This window comes from Mastigoproctus giganteus, chromosome 1 (genome assembly GCF_048544385.1).
Source record: "Mastigoproctus giganteus isolate SK-2022 chromosome 1, ASM4854438v1, whole genome shotgun sequence".
Classification (NCBI taxonomy): Eukaryota; Metazoa; Arthropoda; class Arachnida; order Uropygi; family Thelyphonidae; genus Mastigoproctus; species Mastigoproctus giganteus.
This window is the reverse complement of record NC_143575.1, coordinates 128,929,733-128,955,199: the sequence shown is the minus strand read 5'-3', so window position 1 is coordinate 128,955,199 and position 25,467 is coordinate 128,929,733. Positions and strand designations below refer to the sequence as shown.

Genomic DNA, 25,467 nt, shown 5'->3' with positions numbered 1-25,467 from the left:
TGTTCTTCAAAGGAAGATAGGATCTCAGCAGCCTCATAGAAAAAGAATTTTTTACATGAAAGGTAAAAAAAAAAAAAAAAAAACAGGTAGTTCACAACCCACATGATGATCAAAGGGGCAACCTACTGACAGTAAGAACAACCCCAATTTCTTATAATTTTTCCCACACCTGGTCAGCAGGTTAAAAAAAAAAAAAAAAAATTCCTCTAACAATAATTCTAATTATCTGAATGAGTAATTCAGATAATACTTGAATAAGTAATACTTGCCTACTAGCCAAAAATTTACTTCTCCAGATATCACAATGAATAGAAAGTTTTTCCAGTTCTTCATGATCCTCCAGAAGACACTGAGTATAGTGACTAATATCCTGAGCTAATTTGGCTTTATCTTCACTTAAAAACTGGACACGTGCCTGCATATCTTCCCCAACTGATGCAACAAGCAGCTTCTTTAATTCTTTGTTTACCTGTATGAAAAGAGAAAAGTTGCATGAAAAAAATATAATACTAATAACTGATATAATACTAAAAAGAGAAAAATAAATTTAACAAACTTGAAAATATGAAAACTTGATTTCAGTACTGAACAGGATGAATTTATTTGATCTGAGTGTATTAAATATTAGGGTTTACAATACCGAGATCCTGGGATCCCGGTCATTTTTTTCCGGTATTCAAATCCCAGTATTGATACAAAAACTGGTTTTACGGTACTAATTTAAAAAATTAATTATCATGATTTATTCACATAAAGGTTATAAAATTGACAACAATGAATCATTAATACTGCTGAATTTGCAAATGAGGGATTGTTATACACACAGTACAAATGCAACGGAAACCTGAAAACGTCATGAAACTTAAGACAAAATCTTACAAATATATTTCTCTTAGTAACACACACTATTCTTATAGTGTGTGTGTGGAAGTAAAGCACTTAAGGAATAATGAAAACATCATTACAAAAATATTTCCATTAGTGGCAGTAGGCCTGGTAGTGCAATTAAGGAATATGGTGAACAATGGTATGGCAGGTGTTAAAATTAAAAGCCTCTGAACAATAATTTAATCCCTCTATTACACAGCTATTTCAGGATGCGACACTTAGTGCATTTTGGGAAAGGGTGTCGGTATGGAGCAGTTCAAAGGTATTGTGAACAGGTGATCTTGAAGTAAAAGATGAAAGCATTTCATTGTGTGGGAAAAATATTCTGTGCGCAAACCTCTGGGGGTTTGCATATAAGCTTGTGTATAAAAAAGTAGTACAAGGGGCGATTGTAACTTGCAATAAATAAATACTATTGAGAAGGAAATAAATAAGGTGCTCGCACCAAAAGAGAGGTTTGTGGTGGTTGTTTGGAGGGATTGCAGACTCCCTCCAAACAACCACCACAGAGGGATTGCAGTTCAGTTCAGATTCTGTTCTGGGAGTGTCCAGCTGTATAGTGAAGGGTTCCACTGGGTATGTTCCTGTGCTAGAAGTTAATCTGGAAGTTGAATAACAAGCCAGCCAGATAGCGCCCTGGCTTCTACTACTGCTGTGGTAATTTCCTTCAGTATTAACAGAGAACTATTCTCAAAATCCCGAAATAAGACTCAACTAAGAGTTGAGTCTTATTTCGAGTTCAACTAAGAAAAGAGAGAGAGAGAGAGAGAGAGAGAGAGAGAGAGAGAGAGAGAGAGAGAGAGAGAGAGAGAGCAAGACATCATCGTACTCTGTGGAAGGAACCCACACAAAGGAATCCCACTGTGAAAGAGAAGGAAGTCTCCTGAACTGTTGTTTTGGAAACGGTACTTAGATAAAGTGGGAGATTATTTTAGAATAAGGTTGAAGTTGAAGAAACACGAGAAATAAGGAAATGTTTAGTATTGAGTTGGTTTATTGGTTGAAGTTGTAAAGAAACATGGAATTGTTAGTTAGCGATTTATGGACTGTTGTTGTGAAGAGAACTGATATTGGTGATTAAGAGAAATATGAGGAAGTGATTAAGATTAAATTAGTTTATTGTTTTAAGCTGTAGAGAGAGTTCAGATTGTTAATTGAGAGAAATTTTATGGAAACGATAACATGTATTAACAGATTAAATGAGAAAAATGAATAGATTAGATGTAAATGAACACCAGTTATGTATTGTAAATAGATTTGTATGATAAATGACTTTTGTTTTATATTTGTGTCATTGCTCTTAAGAAACTGACAGCTCACATATAATATATATATACTTATGTGTGGTGGGGGGGGGATATCCCTCAGCTCCTGGAAATTCTCATTTTTTAATGCAGTCAGGTAGATTGTGGGGAGCTGCTGCACGAATATCATAACGATGGCCACTGACAGCGATACTAAGGTACAGGGAAATAAAAATTAATAAATAAATTAACCCCCCCACAACTTCAATTTGGTTTCCTCACCAAGCTTAACTGTCAGTCCCTTTCTCAAAAAGGAAAAATTTTTTTTTTTTCTTTTGATAAAAAGGAAATAAGATTTTTTGAAGATGAGAGGGAATAAGGGAGGGGGGGGGTTAAACTGCAACTCGTCTATGACTATCTCAGTACAAAGCACCAACCTGCACAGAATCCAAAAGGACATTTTCTGCCACTAATTAAATTAGATCCAGTTTAAGCGATAGCACTATTGAATTTCTTAAAAGCTCACTTTCTTCGGACAGGTAGATGCTTAGACATAACCAAATTTGCAGTTTCAATATGTATATTTTTTTTGTTTTTAGAATAACTGTAAGTTTAATAATTTTTACTAGAATATTTATTATTGTAAAAAAAGTTTGATTTAAAACGTGAATTCAAGTAATTGCTTGTTTTTTCCTTACTTTATTGCACCTAATTGGCATCAAAATTTATTGCGAAAAAAATTTTTTTTTTTTTTTAATACCGGTATCCCAGTTTCATAAATTAAAAATACCGAAATACCAGTATTAAGATTTTGACCGGTATTGTGAGCCCTATTAAATATACTGAAAATTTCAAGTGGCTGGTACAACTACAACAAATTCTGATTTTGTATTAAAATAATGGGTATTCATTAAAATTATATATTACTGAAATTTTCCACTATGTCAAATGCAGTGGTTCACAACACTATTCACCACTGTGAACAGTGTGGCATCCCCCACAGTACCAAGATGTGTAAACTAGCTGAGTCATGCCATGCAAAGGGATTTCATTACAATTTATTATTTAAAATATAGTTATATTATAAAATTTTTAATTTATGTATATTTATATTATAAATACACATTATTGAAATAAAAACTTTCATATGCCAGTGATTCTTTAATGATATAAACAGTATTGATTAAATTTGTAATACCACTCAATTTCTTTATTTCTTTGGGAAATACGTTAAATAGAATATCAAAGAGTTTTTAGATTAACACAGTCATACATGTTCTATTTTGATGGTAATAAAAAGATTTCATGAGTATCTTCTTTTATCTTCTCAAACTTCAAACCCATGCACAGTAGCAAATACCTAGGTTTTAATATATTTAAATAAGGAGTTTATTTAAATGTATTAAAACCTAGAAAAATAAATAGGTTTTAATAAATTTAAATTTTAATACATTAATACATTTAATAAGGAGTTTTCATTAAAAAAAAACTTATCAAAATATTGTAAATTTATATATATATGGTGGTAAATATTTTTTTAACTAGTTTTATACAGGAAAAGTAAATTTTGATTTACGAGAAGACATTACAGAATAATACTTAGTGAAAGAAGAACACTGGATTCAAAAAAAAGGTTGGGAATACACTATTCTAGAATAATCTGCTTGATGGTGCTTTTAATGCCCTTATATTGTTACAGCATAAATGCCCATCATATTAAAAAATAATAATTTCAATTACCACTGTGCTTCATAGAGATGCCCATGATGACCATTCCATCACTTCTGAGCATAGTTAAGGTTGCGTTAAGTGTTTTTAACCTTTATATTGCCATGGAAATTCAAAAATACACATTTATGCATTTGAATTTTCCAAATTGTGGTTTACAACATGGCTGTTGTAAATCAGATAGCCAAAGGTTATATTAGCCATACAGTGCAAGGAAATCAGAAGAAGCCAGTGGTTTTTTCTTCACTGCCAATAAATAAATAGCTAAATAAAATACTAAAAATTAATAATAAAAAAATTTTAAATAGACAAGTTTCCCTCCTCATCTAGGTAACTGTCCAGCTGACTTTTTAATTTCACCCAAGCTGTCACCCTAAACTATCCTCCGAAGGTAACTCATGCCAGTAATTAACAACACACTGGTTAGTTAAAATAAAACCTCTTCTTGCAATTTATTCTAAATCTCTTTACCTATAATTTGAATTTATAGCCCCTAGTTCTAGAATCATTTATAACAGTGAAAATTTTAGTGCCTGGTTACCTAGTTCTGAAGTCCACACACACACACACAAAATATTTCCTCATGACTTGCTATTTTGTAGATCTCACCAAGCAGGTTACTCTTCTTTGCCCATTTTCAAGCAGCTCAAACATTTGGGCTGTATTCAAAAGTGCAATGTTACAACAGTCTTATACATTTGGATTATGACTGTGCTATCTCTATGAACAAATTTTTAATAAATCAACAGGAAAACATGGTCCCTCCTTGCTACCTGTCTGCACTGCTTGGAGAACTTCATGTCTGACTGGATCATAGTTCACCAAATCCTTTTCTTCCTCTATTATTTTTAATTTAATCCCCATCAAATGAGCAAATCACTTTGGGGTTGTTATTCCCCAAGTATAAGATCTTGTATTTTGTTGCATTAAAACATAGCAGCAATTTTTTGAACATCTCTGAAGTTCAAAAGTCCTTTCCAAGTTATTCTGAAAACATTCTACTTGTTACTGATTATTAACCACTGTCCCACTTATATATTATCTGCAAATTTTGATATCATGCCTCTGGATTCAACCATCTTCAACCTTCTCATTCTATATTTCCTTAATTGTATATATGCATTCATAGCTTCTGTAACTAATGTTCAAAGATATTCCTAATTCAAATGTATTAACTCATACAATAAAATGTCACAGCCAACTTTGCTGTGAAATTAAACTCCATGCCTTTTATCTTTAACAAGTGCAATCTCTTGCTTCATCTGCAATTTCCAATTGCTTCATGGATATCAATCATTCTTCTCTTTCTTGGTGATTCCTTTCTACTTCTGACTCTCACTCTCAGGGTAATTCGGGAATTTTTTTTTTTGGCTAGCACAGCATAAGCCTCAGGCTCCCTTGCACCATATGGCTAATAATAACTTCCTGCTAATGATTCTTGTACTGTGAGCTCTATGATATCATCTGGTTCAAAGGTAATGATAATCAGGCCTTTTTCATTTTTTGTGTGAGGAGGGGCTTCTTCTGAATGTTACTGCACTTGCTACAACTCCTGTATGTCCTTCCCATTCTCTTTTCAGCTCAGATGAAGAAGCTTTTAAGGTATTAGTGCTTCAAAATGTAGTCCTGTTTTGGCGTAGAGGCTCATTTGCATCCAGTTCCTTTTTTCCTATCAGCAGAACCAGTATTCTTGAGTTTGGAAAGAAATCTACTCACTGTCGACTGATTACAAGACACTCTATAAGCAATATGACAGGAAGAACACCCTTCCTCATGTAAAGCAACAATAGCACTCTTTCTTCGTGACATCAACTGCACGTAACTCACCATCCTGACACAAGCAAGGAATGACTGCAACTCTTTGCAGAGCATGCTTATATAGCTGAAAGTAACAGCTGATGGAATATTACATCATCACCTATGCATGTCAACCTTATCCGATGTAATCTGTTTTTTTTTTTTTTTTTATTAAAACCCCAAACACGAAAGGTATCAAAACCTATAGTACTTAGTACCATGCATGGGCTGAAGGAGAAGTATGGGGGGAGGGGGATGCCGGAAACTTTGCTCTAGAGACTAAACATGGGTTTCACCACTTCAAGCCTCCAATAAGCAAAGTGGTGGTATTTCACCGGTTGATGAAAGTCATCTACCACCTAAGTAGTGGTCCATAAACTTCAGGAAGATGATTCAGTAGACTAAGGGTTACGGTTCCTTTCTCTCTCTCTTTTTTTTTTTTTTTTTTTTGGATCCCTGCTATTTGTATATTGCCATATACTTACATTATTCGGACAACAATTACAGTTTTAAGGGGTGATGCACTTTGAACCCCAGTGTAGTATTATGTACTATAAATCAGCAAAATAAGTCCTCAATGTTTTGTTGTTGTTTCTCGAGCTGCAATTACAGCGTTGCAACGATCTGGCATAGAGTTAATCAACTTCTGGATATACGGTTGCCCAATTTTGTAGTACCACACCCTTATAATGCTCTCCTTGCAGCTGTATCTTACTTGTTCGCTTCTTCTGAGAAATTTTAGACAACATTATGAACCAGCAATTTTCAATAGGGTTCAAAATATGGACTGTTGCCAGGCCAGTCCAAAACTAATGCCAGCATTTCTGAGGTATGACTAAGGGAGAAAAACGAGGGAAAACATTGGTGTATGTTTTAAGCCTTGTGAGACAAAAAGACAAACTCATCACTAAATCTAAATAGCATAAAACTTACCAATTTTGCTGTGTGGCAAGGTGCTGAGTCCTGTTCAAAAATACAGTTTTGGATGTCTGTGTGGTGATCCGTAATAACGGGTTTCAGGCACTCCTCCAAGACAGCAGTGTAGGTTTCGGCATTCACCATTCTGTTAAACTTAATTCGCCCCACCCCATTTGCTTGTTATGCATCCCTGGGCCATCTGACCAGTGAGGAACTTTACAGTTGATGTTATGCAGTCAGCCTCCGATTTTTGTCTTCTGACATATCGCTTCCTATACAAGCCATGCAGGTTGAATTTCGATTCGTCAGAAAAGATGGCGGTGTCCCATTGCTCTTTTGTCCATGAAGCATGAGTTTCAACCTAAGCAAGTCACTTCTTCCTCATTTGTTGGGTCAACAAAGGCTTCTTCTTGGGCCGATAGACATGCAGACCATATTCCGAAAGCTGTCTTTGGATAGTTCATGCACTTGTTTCAACACCAGAGGGCATCTCAAAGTCCACTTTTAGATTAGGAGTACTAGCATGCCAATTACGAAGTTATAGCCATTTCAAATATCAATATTCTCTTCACATCACCTGTTTCATGCTTTATTTCAACACCCAGGATACTGTTAACTGGTGGCAGCCTATTTTATCAGTGATAGCACGCATAGAAAGCCCACATTTGCAAAAGTAGTCACCGGCCAAAACAATGCTCAGAATAACCAAAAGATCCCACCAGCAAGGCTTATAGGCAACATCTACTCCCTGCCCAAGGCATCTCTCACAGATCAACAGGTTCAACACAAAACAAACCCAGATGATAAATTCAACATATCAAAAAATGGAACATGGAAGACAACGTGGCAATAGAGATGCCACAGAACTTTCCTAGAAGGGGACTCATTCTAATTTGTACAACATCACAGTGGTTCAGACTTCTGAGCAAGCAGTCGACTGGAACCAACTACTAAACTAGACAGCATTAAGGCCATGTTTGCAGAAGTACACGGAATGAATATTGATGTGAGACAGAGAAGAACCAGGTATATAACCTAAGCCTCTTTCATCCTTACCTGCCACCCAGAGAAGATGAGCTTAGTGCCGGATCCAAGGCTATGGCCACCTGGAACCCTCGTCAAATCCTTCCTAGATCAGAAGCCAAGAACCGCAATAAACCACCGACATCGACATCAAATGCAATTAAAGCTACCAACATGCTTATATAGCTGAAAGTAACAGCTGATGCAATATTACATCATCACCTACGTATGTCAATCTTATCTGATGCAATCTGTAAGAAATATTGCCATAATCATCATCAGCCATTTACAGTCCACTGCAGGATGAAGACCTCTCAGCAACTTTACAGTTCCTTCTGTTTTGAGCACTGGCCATCCATTTACTACCCAAAAACTCATGAATTTCATCTATCCATCTCCACCTTTGTCTTCCAGGTTTTCTTCTAGCTCCTCTTGAGTACCATTCTGTTATTTTCTTAGTCCATCTGTCATCATGTCTTCGAGCTACGTGTCCTGCCGAAGACCATTTTAGTTCTTTAGTTTTGATAAGAATGTCCTTTACTTGAGTTTGCTGCCTAATCCATGTGTTTCTCTTCTTATCTAACAGTCTGATTCCCAGTATAATTCATTCCATTCTTCGCTGTGTAGTTCTCAGCTTCTCTTCCATTCTTTTGGTGAGTGCCCAAGTTTCACTTCCATAAGTCATGGTGGGAGAGTATACATTGATTCATTATTTTACGTTTCAGACAAACTGGGATATTGCTCTTCAGTATGTGGCTATATTTCCTGAATGCTATCCATCCAAAATTTATCCTTCTCTTGACTTCCAGCCATTTATCAATATTACAGCTAATAACTTGTCCCAGATAAGTATATGACTCCACCTTTTCAATTACTGCTCCTTCAATCATTATTTCCCTTTCCGTGGCATACTTGTTCATCATTACTTTTGTTTTAGCCATATTCATCTTTAGTCCAAAATCCTTACTAACTGTGAATAACTGATTAAGATTTTCCTCTAATTCTTTCGGATCGTGGCTTATGACCACAATGTCATCTGCAAATCATAAATGGTTTAGGTACTCTCCATTCACATTGACTCCTTTCTGCGACCAGTCTAATCTTCTGAAAGCTTCCTCAAGGCAGTAGTAAACAGCTTCGGAGAAAATCATAATATATAGGGCCTTGTCTTTCCAGTGCCCGAAACATTGCCTTATGCTGTATGGAGTCAAATGCCTTTACATAAGCCACAAATGCCAGGCATAAATGGTGTTTTATATTCATTTGCTTTCTTCATTAGATCCATAGTTGAGAATCCTGTCCTAAAGCCAGCTTGCTCTTTCGGTTGATTCTCATCAAGTATTCTTTCTAATCTGTTAGTAATGACCCTTGTGAACAACTTGTAGATATGGGATAACAAGCTAATTGGTCTATAATTTCCAATTTCTGATTTATCTCCTTTCTTATGCAGCAAAACTATGATTGCATTATTCCACTGCTTAGGTGTCACACCTTTTCTAATGCACTTTGTGAAGAGCCTTGCCAGTTTTTGTGTTATGTCTCTTCCTCCCAATTTTAAAAACTCTACAGTAACTTCATCTTCCCCCCCGGCTTTCCGATTCTTCATTTTCTTCAATGCATGTTCTACCTCATCAGGAAGAATATCGGGAAGAATTCTGGTATCATTCCCTCGCTCCTTGTATAATTCTCTATAGTAGTCTTCTGCTATTTGAATTATGCCTTCTCCGCTGTTTATAAGTACACCATCACTATTCTTCAGTTTCAGTATCATTTGTCTTTCTGTATTACTGCTCATGGCTGCTGATTTAAATCCTTTGTTTTCCCTTAATGCTTGTTCTACTTTTTTTGTGTTAAATCTTCTTATGTCCTCTCTGAGTCTCTTTCTAATGGCTTTGCATAACTCAGTATACTCAATTTTCTCCCTGTCAGTGTTTTTCTTGCTCTTCATTTGTCGTCTTCGGTTCATCATGACAAGTGTTTCTTGACTAATTTTTTCTTCTTTGGATTTCTTTTTCCCTATAGGTTTCTTGGGCCTTATCACTTTCAGAAAGTTGTAATATTCCTCGTCAATATCTTGGTCCTGAGCAGTCTGCAGAAGCTCAAACCTGTTCTTAAGTTCCAGTACATACTGCTTTTTCTCCTCCTCTGTTATCTCAAAGACCTTTGTATTATTTACTCGAGTCAGTTTTTTCCTTTCCTTTCCTACATCTATATCAAGTGTACATCTTACCATTCTGTGATCACTTCCAACATTTACCTTATTCAGGACGGTAACATCATTCACAATATATCTTCTGTTAGTGAGGATGAAGTCGATTTCATTAGTTGTTAATCCATTTGGACTCTTCCATGTCCACTTTCTGTTCACCCTTTTCTTGAAAAAAGTGTTCATTACTGACAGTCCTTGAGATTCTGCAAATTCCACAAGTCTTTCACCTCTCTTATTTCTTTCACCAATTCCAAAATTTCCTATAGTTCCTCTTTCTGCGCTGTTTTGCTTTTTTCCAACCTTAGCATTGAAGTCTCCCATAATAATAGTGTAGTGGGTTTTCTGCTTATCTAGAAGACTCAATTTCGGTGTACATTTCTTCAACCTCTTCATCATCATGGCTCGATGTTGGTGCATAAATCATTATAATCTTTAGCTTGTACCTCGTAGAAATCTTGAGTATTAGTCTTGTGTTAAATATTGCCATATACTTGCGTTATTCAGACGCCATTTTAAGGGGTGATACACTTTCTTTGAACACCAAGCTCCCAAGTCAACAAAATGCATGTGAAATCAGGTAACTTCACTTAGAACAAACTGTCCACATATCATTCAATCCAACTCTCAGCAGATTATAATGACAATCCCCAGGGCTCCAGACATGTGATGGATATCCCTGTACACATCACAATGCACAGTAGACCAGTGCGAATCTCAAAAAGAGACTACCTGTACGAACTCCAGTTACTATGACTACCACCATTCAAATTGTCTATCAAAATGCAAGGAGTATTTGTAACAACAGACGCTGTCGAACAGCTTCTCTCTAAAACCTTTGATATTCTCTGTATTGCCGAAATGTGGCTTGGGAATGGGCAGGACTCCACTGCCTGCACTCCTCAGGCCAGGTACTAGATACTCTGTCTAGAGAGGATCGTAGATGGTGGGGGAGTTGCAACGCTCTATAACACCACTATCTTCTCATTGGCACACGCTGTAGTAACCCAATCCCTTGCATTTGAAGCTGCTATGGTGTCCATGGAGGTGATTTACCACTGGCTGGTAAATCACCTCCATGCCTCTGCTAAGCACATTATTTGTAGAGATTTCTCACACATCTTAGTAGGAAACTCATCTCTCTCACACACATCTTAGTAGGAAACTCATTAGCGGCATGGATTCATTGGGTATCAGTCTATGTAACTGCCGCCCCACGAGAGGATCTAATCTGTTGGATCTAATATCCTCAAAGAGGTCAGTTGGATTGAAATAGATCACAATTTATTTCAATCCGATCACGAACCCACTGCTATACTCTCGCCCTTAACTGAGCCTAACTTCGATATACAAGGCCCCAAAAAGATAAAAAAGATTGCAGCACCCAAATTCATTCTTCAACCACAATGTCTCAAAGCCGCATCCTCACTAACTTGGCTCTCAATAATTGCAACCTAGAGCTAGCTGTGGACCTCATGACCAGATGGATTTGAACCACTGAAAGTTATGGTGCTGCAAGGACTGTCTGCATCACTCCCCATTCAAGAGCTTGGTAGACACCAGCACTGAACAACAGCTTTCAAGAAAAACAAAATCTGCATAAGATGTGGAAAGAGTCAGGTGCTGTACAAGATCACATTGCCTTCTCCAGAGGCCGGGCAGTGTTCAACTGCCAGAAATAATCTGCAATTAAAAAGCATTTAAATGCAACCCTACAAAAAGGTAAATTGTTTTATGGCTCTCAGCACACAGGAATTCCTAAATCACTGGACCTTGAACTGTGGATGGACCACATTGCATGGTTCTCAAACACTGTGGCCCTGATGTACCTAGGCAAATTACCTGTCAACAACGTCCCTACCAATATGCTCGCCACCGTTCGCATCACCAGGAAGCAGCTAATAAGTGCTATAAATGGATTGCCGCCCACTGCAACTGCAGGTCCCGATCTTGTGCCACAATTCATGATCAAATGCCTCAGCTCATTTATCATCGATCCCCTACTATCAATTTTTAACCGTGTCGTAACACGGCAATACTTTCCCCCGCTCTGGAACAGATATGCTGTGAGGCTGCATCCTAAATGCCAATCTGCAACCCTCATTAAACAGTCTAGGCCAATCTCTCATTCTTCCAGCCTCTTGAAGCTCATGGAGAAGACATTACTTTTAACCATCACCAATCAAATCATGCCTCACAGACCCCCACAGATTCACTATGCTATTGCCGGAAGATCCACAGACACCAATTTAACATCCATAACTAGCACCATTCTCAGTGCACTAAAAGCTAAAACAGAGCTTGCCATCACATACATTAACCTGGAAGCTGCCTTCGACTCAATCAGTATCCCCTCACTTGTTCACCTCCTAGAGGTGAACAAACAAGGTTTTCTAGGAGGTGAACCACCTCCTAAAAAATTACTTCTACATAAAAGGTGACATGTGGTTTATCACAACCCTCAAATGCTTCAGCTCATTTATCATCGATCCCCTACTATCAATTTTTAACCATGTCTTAACACGGCAATACTTTCCCCCGCTCTGGAACAGATATGCTGTGAGGCTGCGTCCTAAATGCCAATCTGCAACCCTCATTAAACAGTCTAGGCCAATCTCTCATTCTAGTCTAGGCCAATCTCTCATTCTAGTCTAGGCCAATCTCTCAGAAAGTATTCTGACAGAACCATTCTTCTAACAGCGGATCAAGACAATCTTGAGAAAGAAAGATCACTGCGGGAGTTCCTCTCCGGAGCATTATTTACTGCAGTTATTATTTTGTTTGTGCAACAGAGAGAAGACATACTCTGCTATGCCAATGATATTAAGCTATATACTCAGATTAACCCCAGCAAACATATCTCAAACATTGATAAATAGATCAATGAAAAGTTACATGACTTAGGATACTCTCTCCATCAATTTAGCCTCCTGATTAATCCTGCCAAACCAGCCCAAATTGTCTTTTCTCTGAAGCACCAACCCACTGAAGACCAAGCTTCTCTAGATGGTATTCCCTTTCCAGCAGCCAAGATGCATACAGACTTGGGAGTCATCTTCGATTATAAACTGAGCTTCAACTCCCACACTGACAAGCTTATAGCGAAATTCTGCCAAACGTGCTGGACTACCAAACAACTGCTCCATGTTGGGGATATGGATGTGACTCTTCAGTATATATATACCTCTGTATACTGCCATATTATATGCCTCCAAAATTTTGGCGTCCACAGCCCCTACAAACATCAATCGCTTGTACTCTGCCGAATACTGGCTCCTTCATTGGGTAATGTGTAAACATCATCGTCCACCCCAACAAAGGACAACTGCGATGACGATCTCACTAAACTTTGCCCAACTGCTAGATCTTGTATTGGAAAAATGCCTCATCCTCACTGTCAAAATGACTACTGGAATGGTCTGAGCCAACACCACCTGGGAACTGTGCAGCTGGAGAATCCGTCTATCCGGACTGAGGTCAGTTCCCACACTCATAGCCCACTAACAGACTAACCCTTAGTGACCATTTTATCCCCAGGGAGATGCTCCCCACAATCCAATCAATTGACGTCCCCCTCTGCAGGTTTGCGAAGGATCAGAGGTAATGAAGACAGATCTATAAGAGCCTGCCCTTACCCAGGAAAATTTGGGCAGTATAATAATGCTCAATATATTATAAATAATGTTCAAAGCCTGATGTCTTTATGAATGTGTCGCGAATAAAGTCAAGAGTATAATATCTTTATAAATATATTGCAAATAATCTGACACTGATTCTGTTGTTGGCTCTGGGGGATGAATCCGAACTTTGATGTGGGCCCCATCCCCAAAGGCTATTGTCCACCAGCCAATGTAAAACCCCTGGCATTGCTGCTATAAAGGTTGTATTGTATATATCACTTTGTGTACAATAGAGATTTTATATACAGTAGAACAAATTTCTCTATATTACAAATTTTTTTGCAAAACATTGCACCTTGAAACAAAATTACATGTAAAATTAACCCCATATAGTGAAGTGTTAGTCTCTCTATAACGAATTTTTAAAAAAAAATTAGTAAAAGCATTTTTAAAGATTTTCAAGCATTTACTGCTAAACAGCCACTCAAATATACGGCTCCCTTCCCTCCTCATTGCACATTAGCATCTGGAATTAATCATCCTTTTAGTGAATACTTGTGGCCATTGATGCCCGTAGGAGGATCTTTGTTTCAATTTTGTTACAGTTATAAAAATAAATGGGTTTTCTTAAAAGTGGTCAAACTTTACAATAAGTAGGGTAGATTTGTAAATTGATGTTGGCTCAGGGGAAAACGAAATTCGCTATGGTAAACCTTTAGCGTGCTGCGGCAGCAATACATAGAATGCTACTATAGCGGTTTTTAGTAATGCCTAGTGAGTGACATTCACTTCTCACCTCAATCGTACCATGTGACCTTCCTGTCAATCATTATATGATATGTCCGTTCTCATCTAACTGGACTTCCAGATGGTTTTCATGATTTTTTTAATTTCGTTCTTTTAGAACAATTTGTCATCAATCACATAGGCTATATGAGGGCACTGACAAGGGGGAGAACTGAGGGGGACGATTTTTCAACGCATCACAGCCTAAAAAAATGTGCAACTTGTGAAATGTTTGCCGAACTATCTTGAACGAAACATGATATTGCCATGGGGGATGTCTTTGTGTGTGCGCGATGTAAGGAGTGTAAGGAAATCAGGCGACAACTCAGCGTTGTTATGGGCCTATATGAGAGTTTGAAGGACAGGGTGGATGCCCTCGAAAGATCTAAATTGAGGGGCCCATCAGGCTCTCAGCTGCCCACATCAACGCCAGAGTTTGACGCCAGAGTTTGCACTTGGTCATCACGCAACACAGCGGCAACCCCCAAGGCAGAATGCGCTTGTCCCACAGGAACTAGTAGTTGTTGGTGACTCTTGTCAGGGAAACGGGAAACATGCTTTGTAAAAAGGATAGGTGGAACAGGACCAGGGTATATCTGCCAGGGGCAAAGGTTGATGACGTAGAGCAGATATCTTTTAGGGGCACAAAAAGGTGATATAGTTGTACACGTTGGCACTAATGATGTTAAGAGTAGGAGACCGGCAGAATTACTTAAATACAGGTCACTGATGAAAAAAAGCCGTGAATTAGGGTTGAATTTGAAAGTGTCTGCAATTCTGCCCAGACACGATAGGAGGGAGTATATGATGAGAGCCGTGTCGATCAATTCGGCCCTGGAAAGATAGTGCAAGGCTCAAGGGATAGAATTTTTTTCAGCCTGGACTGTACTTGTTAACAGGAGAGACTGCTTCTACAGGAATGGGATACACTTAAATAGAAAGGGTGCAAGAATATTTGCTGATCCTATCGAGGCAGTGTTAGGTGGGTCGGAAAACTGATAGCTTGGGGGAATACAAGGACTAATAGTTTAACAGTAGCCGTAGGCAGAGGTGAAGGTGGTTCTTGCACAACTTCTATTAGAATAAGTAGCGACCTGAAGCGAGGGGTGTTGGGGGTTTCAGGGACGGATGGCAGTCATCGTGAAACAGGTGGGTATATGGGATGTGTTAGAGTAAGAATAGGTGCATGTATACTTGCATGTATACCAATGCTAGAAGTATAGTAAATAAATTTGATGAATTTGAAGTGTTGGTCAAGACATCAAAGGCGGATATTGTTGGGATATCAGAGACGTGGTGTCACACAGATATATAAGGAATGCCGAACTGGAATTTGGCGAGTACAATGTGTACAGAAAGGATAGACAGGATAGAAAGGGAGGAGGTGTTATGCTGTTAATAAAGAAGAACATAAAATCAAAAGAAGTGCATCCAGTTGATATAGATGAACAGTGCACTGTTGAGTCAGTTTGGTGTGACATAAGCAGTGCAAAAGCAAAAATAAGAGTAGGAATGTTTTATAGGCCTAATGACTTGAATGAGTACAATGAACAATTGTACAGAGAAATAGAGTGGGCTAGTAAATCGGAATGTCTTATAATGGGGGATTTTAACTTCCCAGATATTGACTGGAACTTGTGGGTGGGGCACTCACACACTAGTCAGACTTTTGTGGATTTATTGGATGATTGTTTTCTGCAGCAACATGTTCGAGAGGCAACCAGAGAAAGTAATACTCTTGATCTGGTTATCAGCAGTTATCATTCATGTATTAGGAATTTGCAGATAAAAGAACCACTAGGCGGCAGTGATCACAGTGTACTGACGTGGGATTTATTTAAAGATTTAATTACCATCAGTGGTAAAGGAAAGGGTTTTTGCTTCCATAAAGGTGAGTACAGTGGTCTCCGACAGTTTTTACATTCTGTACAGTGGGATCAACTGATGATGTTACCAACAGTAAATTCTAAGTGGGAAGCATTCAAGGAATTAATCGTGGAAGCTACTAAAAGTTTCATACCTATTAAGGAATATTGTTCAAGGTTTAGGCCTAAATGGTTGTCAAATGAACTAATGAGACTCGTAACAGAGAAGAAAAATGCATGGGATGCATATAAATTATCAAGCGACTCAGAAGCCTATGGCAGATATAAGTTAATCTGTAATCAGGTCACAAAGGAGGTTCGGCAGGCGAAGGCAGATTACGAGAAATCCTTGGCAAAAGATGCTAAGAAAAACAGCAAGGATTTCTTTACTTATATAAACTCTAAAAGGAAGGGGATGAATCTGATTGGTCCACTTGACATCGATGGTTCGACTGTTGATGATCCTGCTCAGATAGCAAACAAACTGAATGAGTATTTTGCATCTACATTCACACAAGTGAGGAATTATTAAGGTTTGAAAATGGCAGAAGGTTATCAAATTGTAGCAAGATAATTAATGATTTTGTAATAACTGAGAGCAAAGTGGAGGAGAAATTGTTGAAGTTAAACATAAGAAAAGCACCTGGGGTGGATGGGATCTATCCAGTTATATTAAAGGAGGCGGCAAAGCAACTAAACAAACCCTTAGCCATAATTATGAGAGCATCCTTGGACTCAGGGGAGGTTCCCACGGACTGGAGATGTGAAATGTATCCCCAACTCATAAAGGGGGATCGAAGGGTGACACGAGTAATTACAGACCAGTTAGTTTAACTTCTGTTCTGTGTAAAATAATGGAGTCGCTGGTTAAAGATGCATTGCAGGATCATCTAGACAAGACTGCAGCAATAATTCAGACACAGCATGGGTTTGTGAAGGGAAAGTCTTGTCTGACAAATTTGATAGGATATTATGTTTACTTATGTAAACTCTAGAAGGAAGGGGATGAATCAGATTGGTCCACTTGATATTGATGGGTCAACTGTTGATGATCCTGCTCAGGTAGCTAACAAACTAAATGAATATTTTGCATCGACATTCACACATGAGGAGTTATTCAGCGAGGGGAATGCCAGAGGTGTATTCAACTCTAGCAGTAAGCTACAGAATCTTGAAATAACTGGGAGTAAAGTGGAGGAGAAACTGTTGAAGATAAACACAAGAAAGGCACCCGGGGTGGATGGGATCTATCCAGTTATATTAAAGGAGGCAGCAAAGGAAGTAAGCAAACCCTTAGCCATAATTATGAGAGCTTCCTTGGACTCAGGGGAGGTACCCATAGACTGAAAATGTGCAAATGTGACCCCGATTCACAAAGGAGGATCCAAGGCTGACACAAGTAATTATAGACCTGTGAGCTTAACTTCTGTTCCAGGAAAATTAATGGAGGCACTGGTTAAAGAAGCACTGCAGGATCATTTAGACAAGACTTCAGTTATAGCTCGGACACAGCATGGTCTTGTTAAGGGGAAGTCTTGCCTGACCAATTTGATTGGATACTATGATGCAGTCACAAAAGAACTGGATGTAGGGAATAGCTTTGATATTATATACTTGGATCTTAGAAAGGCTTTTGATACTGTTGCACATGGAAGACTGCTACACAAATTGGAGCAGTGTGACATTGGAGGCAAATTGCTGCTATGGATAAAGGGGTGGATGAGGGGGAGAAAGACAGAGAGTGGTAATCAATGGACACTGCTCATCGTGGACTAATGTTATTAGTGGAGTCCCTCAGGGCTCAATGTTGGGTCCATTATTGTTTTCTGTATTTATAAATGATATTGATGATGGTATATCAAGCTTAATGTCCAAGTTTGCAGACGATACAAAGGTTGGCAGGGTTGTCAAGGACACTACTGACACTATGCTGCTGCAACAGGATCTGGAAAGGTTGAGCAGATGGGCTGAGAGGTGGCAAATGAAGTTTAACATTGACAAATGTAAAGTACTACACATGGGAAACAGCAACCCCAGAGCAACATATCAACTCTGTGCTACTACACTGACAGTGGTAGAGAATGAAAGGGACTTGGGGGGTGGTTGTGCAGGCAGATATGAAGTTCTCTGAGCAGTGCAGACGGGCTGCAAGAGTAGCTCATGGAGTATTGTCAATGATATACAGGAATTTTTCCAGCAGGGATAAGGAGGTGATTATTCCCTTGTATAAGGCAATGGTCAGGCCACACCTAGAGTACTGTATACAGGTCTGGAGGCCTCATTTCAAGAAGGATGTAGAGCTGCTGGAACGAGTACAGAGAAGGGCAACAAGATTAGTGAATGGAACAAAGGGGTACTCTTATGAAGAAAGGCTTAAGTTTTGCAAATTACAGTGTCTGGAGACTAGGCACCAGCGAGGTGATCTGATAGAGGTGTATAAAGCCTTGAATGGTTTGAGCATGCTCAATGCTGATGGGATTCTTCCTCTGGCTCAGAAAAATCACCTGAGAGGGCATAAATTCAAATTGAGGAAAGACAGATGTAGGATAGACGTGCGGAAATTTGCCTTTAGCCAGCGGGTGGTTGGTTGGTGGAACAGACTTCCATCCCTTGTAGTGGAGGTTGATAGCCTAAATAAGTTTAAGGCTCAGCTGAACAGGTATTTTGAATGAACAGAGGGGTGAAGTGGAAGTGGGTTTTTTTTTTGGCTGATGCTGCATAAGCTTGCTTTCTTGCATCAAATGCCTCTATTAATGCTAATGCTAATTTAAATTTAATTTAAACAGTACCTATGATGTGGTTACAAAGGAACTGGATGCAAAAAATAATTTTGTTATCATATATTTGGATTTCAGGAAAGCTTTTGACACTGTTGCGCATGGAAGACTATTGTACAAATTGGAGCAGAATGGTATTAAGGGTAAGTTGCTATAATGGATAAAAGGATGGTTAAGCGGGAGAAGACAGAGGGTGGTAATCAATGGGTGCTGCTCATTTTGGACTAATGTTATTAGTGGAGTCCCACAGGGTTCGGTGTTAGGTCCACTGTTGTTTTGTATATTTATCAATGATATTGATGAAGGTATATCAGGCTTAATGTCGAAGTTTGCAGATGAATCAAAGGTTGGCAGGGTTGTTAATGACAGTGTGCTACTGCAACAGGATCTAGATAATTTGGGCAGATGGGCTAAGAAGTGGCAACTGAAGTTTAACCTTGACAAATGCAAAGTACTGCATATGGGTAGAAGTAACCCCAGAGAAACGTACCAACTGTGTGGTACTACACTTAAGGTGGTAGAAAATGAAAAAGACCTGGGAGTAATTGTGCAGGCAGATATGAAGTTTTCTGAGCAATGCAGACAGGCTGCCAGGGCAGGTCATGGGGTTTTGTCAATGATATATAGGAATTTTGCTAGCAGGAAAAAGGAGGTGATTATCCCTCTGTATAAGGCAATGGTCAGGTCACGCCTTGAGTACTGCGTACAGGTCTGGAGGCCTCATTTTAGGAAGGATGTAGATTTACTTGACCGTGTACAGAGAAGGGCAACAAGATTGGTGAGGGGAATGAAGGGATCCTCTTACCAAGAGAGGCTTAAGTTCTGCAAATTGCAGTGGCTGGAGACTAGTCACCTGCGCGGCGATCTGATTGAGGTATATAAGGCCTTGAATGGGTTGAGCACGCTGAATTCTGGTGGGATCCTTCCACTTGTTCAGATTACGAACCTAAGGGGGCATAAATTCAAATTAAGAAAAGACAGATGTAGAATAGATGTGCGGAAATTTGCCTTTAGCCAGCGGGTGGTTAATTGCTGGAACAAACTTCCATCTGTTGTGGAAGTTGATAGGTTGAATAAATTTAAGGAGGAACTGGACAGGCATTTGGAGGGAATGGTGTGATTTTTTTTTTGGCTGATGCTGCATAAGCTCATACATTTGCTTTCTTGCATCACATGCCACTACTACTACTACTGCTACTACTATATGCTCTTGTATTTTTCTTTTTTTTTTATTTCTGAAAAGTAACATACAGCATACATTAACCGTAAATTTTCTTTCGTGTATATATGAATGAAAGCAGAATAAAATAAATTCACAAAGTCGTATATTTCTTCAAGGTGATTGATAGGAAAGGTCATGTGATACTGTTGAATTGGCAAGCAAACATTATTGAGTAGGCGGTACTAACAAATCACTATATGGCCAGTGTAGCGAAGTTTGCAGTGTGTGTATCGGCAAGAGTTGCAGTAGAGTAATTTTTATAGTTGCGGACATAGTGTCGAAGAGAAAGTGTTTAAGCATTAATGATAAAGTAAAGATTCTTCATGATATTGACCAGGGTTTTAAGAAAAAAGATGTTGTAGAGAAATATGGCATATCTGCAAGCAGCTTATCTACGATTTTAAAAAATCGAGAATCAATTTTAAATGCAATTGAAGGAAGAGCAGACAAAAAGTGAATTAAGTTGTGTATATACGAAGATGTTGATAAAGCTGTTCTAAAATGGGCGCAAATGATATGTGAAAAGAATATACCAATATCAGGTCCAATAATTAAGCAACAAGCTCTGAAATTTGCACAGTCCCTTGGACATACAGAATTTAATGCGAGCACTGGGTGGCTAGATAAATTTAAGAAGCGCCACAGAATTGTGGAGAAAGTGTTAATGTAAGTGAAAAAGATTGCAACAGTTGAAGGAACAATACCTTAAAGAAGATTCTGGAAGAATATGAACCTAAGGATGTTTTTAATGATGTTTTTAATGATGACGAAATGGGTTTATTCTTTAAATGTTTACCGAATAGAACACTTGCTTTTAAGGATGATAAATGTTTTGGCGGAAAACAAAGCAAAGAAAAAATCACTGTGCTAGTTGGAGTAAATATGACAGGAAGTGAAAAATTAACACTTTTAGTCATCAGAAAATCAAACCCATGATGTTTTAGAGGCACAAAATCTTTGGAAGTTGACTACACCTTTAATAAAAAAGCATGGATGACAAATGATATCTTTGAAGACTGGATATTAAAACTAGACTAGCATATAACAAAAGAAAAAAGGAAAATTGTGTTGGTAACTGACAACTGTCCCGCACATCCTGCCAGTATTTCTGCCAAACTTAAAAGTGTGAAGTTGTTTTTACCACCAAACGTGATGTCAAAATTCCAGCCAATAGACTAAGGCATTATTAAAAATTTTAAATTTCATTATCGAAAGAGAATAATAATGAAGATTGTCAATGCATTATCAGAAAATAGAAACTTGGAGGTTACAATTAACCTTAGAGATTGCATCTCTAAAATGGCAAAAGTATGGACAAACAATGTCACTGAATACACTATTCAAAATTGTTTTTCGAAAGCGGGATTTGCATTGAATACAGAATCGAACAAGATGAATTGTCCCTTTCACAAATGAAAAACTTTGGGACATTATTAGAATCGTCCGGAAACATCGAAAATGAAATAACACTGGATAGTTATATTTATATAGATCAAGATCTGACTACAACAGAACATCCAAATTAAGATGAAATACTGCTGAACGGTATTAGACGCAACCACGATCATGAAGAAATTAACAATGACGCTGAAGATGCATCAGGACAACCCGTAGAAAAGCCAATTCGCGAAGAAATGATTCATGCTTTTAAAACGGTTCATAGGGGTCTACAGTTTTGTGAAAATGTTCTTGATAATGTTTTTAATGCTCTGAACAAGTGAGGTTTTCTTTGAGAATCAGACATTTTTTAATTGTACTGTGCAAACGAAAATTACAGATTTTTTTAATTTGTGATACTTACCAGTGAAAATTGTGTAAACGTAATTTAAATAAGTGTTTTTGAAATAAAATACATTAAAAATAAATGCAGATTCATTTTCGTTTTCTAATTAAATAACATTTCTAATAAAAAAGATATTCTCTGTATAACGAATTTTTTCGCTGGATTTATCGAATTCGTTATAGGGAAGTTCGACTGTATATATACGGAGACAACCAACTACCCCAATATACTTGGTACCAGTACTAATCATGAGGCAAAAAAATCCCATAAAAAGGAGAAAAGGTTTTAATAACAATAATAATGACCAAGAGCCATCAACCCACCCAACCTTCAATTGTGAAGAGACTGACAATAGCTCGGAAAGAAGGAGCCTGAGAGAGACCTCATCAAACAACAGAAGACAATGGTAGCTAACCTGAAGAATTACTTCCAGAAAAACACAGCAGTACTCTTGACCAGGCAATAAGGAAGATAGAGAAACAGCATACCCCCACTCAACCTAAGCGAGGAGTTCTCACCTCCCCAGACAGAACAAACGAACGAAGCTAGAAAGATGAGCAAGGAAGACACTACAATGACATCGATCAAGACTGCAAATAAAATGGATTCCAATGGATGGCTCGTGAGCAGGACTTTCTTCCCAAAGACTGAAGGATTCATGCTCACCATCCAAGATTAGGTAATCATCACTAGGAACTATACAAAATTCATCACCAAGGAGGCCGGAGTGACAGATGTTTAACATTTCCCAATTGTAAAACGTTGCTTTTTTGTAAAATGTGAGATTTTAAAGAATTCTGAATTGTAAAGTGTGAATTTTACAGTTTACTGTATTCAGTTTTTATAATAAGGTAGTAATAAAACAATTTTTGGTCATTTACTTTCTTCTAGAAATTTGCACACCTTACATTTGCAATTATTTAGGCTTTATTCTATGAAAATCCAGTACCTGCCCAAGGCCTTTTTTTGCAATCCTTGGTAAGTTATATCAGTAAGCTTAGTTTTAAAGTCACATCATCATTATTATTATTATTGGCCATATGGTGCAAGGAAGTCTGAGGCTTGTGCTGCACCAACCGAAAAAAATTCCAGAGTTACCCTGAGAGAGAGAGAGAGAGAGAGAGAGAGAGAGAGAGAGAGAGAGAGAGAGAGAGAGAGTAGAAAGGAATCACCAAGAAAGAGAAGCATGATGATATCCAGCTCAGGACCCAGGGTGTGCCAAGCCCATACTCACCAGAGATGAGCCCCTGGGGTTAATGGTAATGAAACCATCATTCTCCCACCTGAAATCTATAAAATTAAAAGAAACTAAAACTATAACAAAATTGTATCTAAACTATAACCAATTATTACTACTTTAATATAACTTTAAAACCTCCTGGCTTAAAACTTTAATAATCAGATTTCTTAAATAATGGAAGCATATGAACAAAATATCTTCCAGCAGAAAACTTTTCCAAAAAAAATGAAAATAATTAAGCCAAGTTATTTACCTTAACTTGAATCTTAAACTGATCTTCCAGCTCTTTATTTTCCTTCTTTAATTTCTGCACTTCCTTCTCAAGTGTTTGTTTTTCTTCCTCACATTGAAATTTTATTTTATCTTCCACTCCAGATCCTGATAATAGATATTTTGTAGTATTAGGCAAAGATACCTCACGAAGAACTCTAATCACAGGAATGTCTTTTTTACACATCTCAAATTTTGTTGACGATAACAAAGGAAAAGGTATACAAGCTTCTGCCAAACTAAAATTTATACTGCATTTATTCTGATATTTGCTTTTTTTCCCTGTTTTCACCTGAGCCTTGTCCTTTTTACTACATTCAGGTATTATTGGTGTAATTGCAGCTTTATAGGGTTCATATGGAACAAACTTGGGTTCTTTTCTTTTAGGAAGAGTTAAGTATGTTAAGTGTGATGTACTGGGAGAAATTATTGGAGTAATAACAGATGCAACATCATAGCTGCAAACTCTTCTAGGTGAACCAGATTTCTGATGAGCTTCTGCTTCTAATACATTTTCCATCCCATCTCCAGAAGATCGTTTGGATACAGGAATAATAACCTTTCCTAAAACAAGACAGATAAATATACACACAGTAAAAAATAAACTACAATAATGTAATAAAAAATAGGAAGAAAGAACTAAAAGACAATAAGACAAACATTGGCACTGTTGGAAATGCACTACAAGGTTGTAATGTATTTCCAACAGCATGTTCCCAGAATATAATGAAACTGAAATATATAAATTACAATAATTTAGAAGTTAATAGCTAATTGAAATAAATTTAGTGGCACCCCCCTTGATAAATAACACCCAAGGCTGAATTATGTGAAATATCCTATAAAAGGGAAGTGAAAATCTATCGCAACAAGTCCCATTCCATCGGAAGACCACAAGGAAACAATTCTCAGTTGAACCATTGCATTTCAAATACAATAGACTTTCAGAATAACAGCACCTTTGGGGATTCAAGATGCAGTTATTTTGTTTTTCTGTTATCTAGAAAGTTTTATTTTTAATATATTTTATGCAAAAATAATGAGGCTAAATAAGAAATAGAGGTTAAGAATGCAATTTTATTAACTGCACATAAAAACAGTGCCAATTTTATACATACAGTATATATAGGCTCCTAAGACAAATTGGTGATTTTTTTTTTTTTTTTTTTTTTGTTAGTTGTTGGCGCATCAGCTTCTGTGGCATATTGCACCTCCCAAGGTTTTTGCAATTTCTACTCTGATCCAAGCGTGAGGCAGGATTTGAACCTGCGACCTTTGGGTTGCCAGGCAGGCACTTTACCCACCCGGCTAGCCCAGTCGGCTGCAAAATTGGCGAACTCAGGCCCTATTCTTAAAAATTTTATATTGATATTTAAAGGTTACACGGATAATCTGGAATACTAGAATCGATTTTTTTCTATTAGAAGAATGAGCAAGGTAAAGGAAACAACACATTTCAATACAAAATAAATATTTTCAACAAATAAACATCAATCTCAAATTAAAATCACAGTTTTAATAATCTAGTATATGAACAAAACAAAAAATTGTAATTAAAAGAAATGTTTCCAATAACAAATATTAAGTAGCATTAGTAATAATGTTATATAATAAATAAAAAATAATTCTAAATAAATAAATGTTTTCAGTCACAATTTAAAATCACAGTATAAAAATTTAGTTGTTGTTGTTATTTGGTTTTTTTTAGGAGCATTAGTGACTAAGGCCATATTGCTCCGGGATATGCGGTGGTCATTTCCTGACCTTTCCGCATTCCCCGTATTTGGTGGTGACGGGCTCGAACCCCGGTCTAATCAAGAAGCGTGTGCACTGCTGCTCCTTCCCACCTGGCTACGGAGGCGCCATAAAAATTTAGTACAAGTACATAAACAAAATAAACCAGTACTGCAATGTAATTATAAGTTATAAATTATTACACAGTATTGTATTGCAAATTGCCATAAATCAACTTAAATTTCCCTTTTTCTTCATCAATATTTTGATATGATCATAATCAATCGATTCCATAACTTTTTCTTCTATTTGTAACATTGCTAATGCAGACATTTTTTCCTGCCCAATTGAATTACACAGATAATT

The 25,467-nt window shown here is 37.6% G+C and overlaps 1 protein-coding gene across 3 annotated transcripts in view; it reads right to left on the bottom strand.

The window, feature by feature from the left end:
• The window catches only part of LOC150091134 (golgin-45), a 136,163-nt gene that overhangs the window by 80,402 nt on the left and 30,294 nt on the right, over positions 1-25,467 (bottom strand). For all 3 annotated transcript variants that reach the window (XM_090382181.1, XM_090382183.1, XM_090382182.1), the window contains exons 2-3: positions 23,351-23,931; positions 270-469 (exon numbers count right to left, since the gene is read on the bottom strand). In XM_090382181.1, the coding sequence (XP_090238307.1) occupies positions 270-469; positions 23,351-23,887 (737 nt within the window). In that variant the 5' untranslated portion in view covers positions 23,888-23,931. The remainder of the gene's footprint in view (positions 1-269; positions 470-23,350; positions 23,932-25,467) is intronic.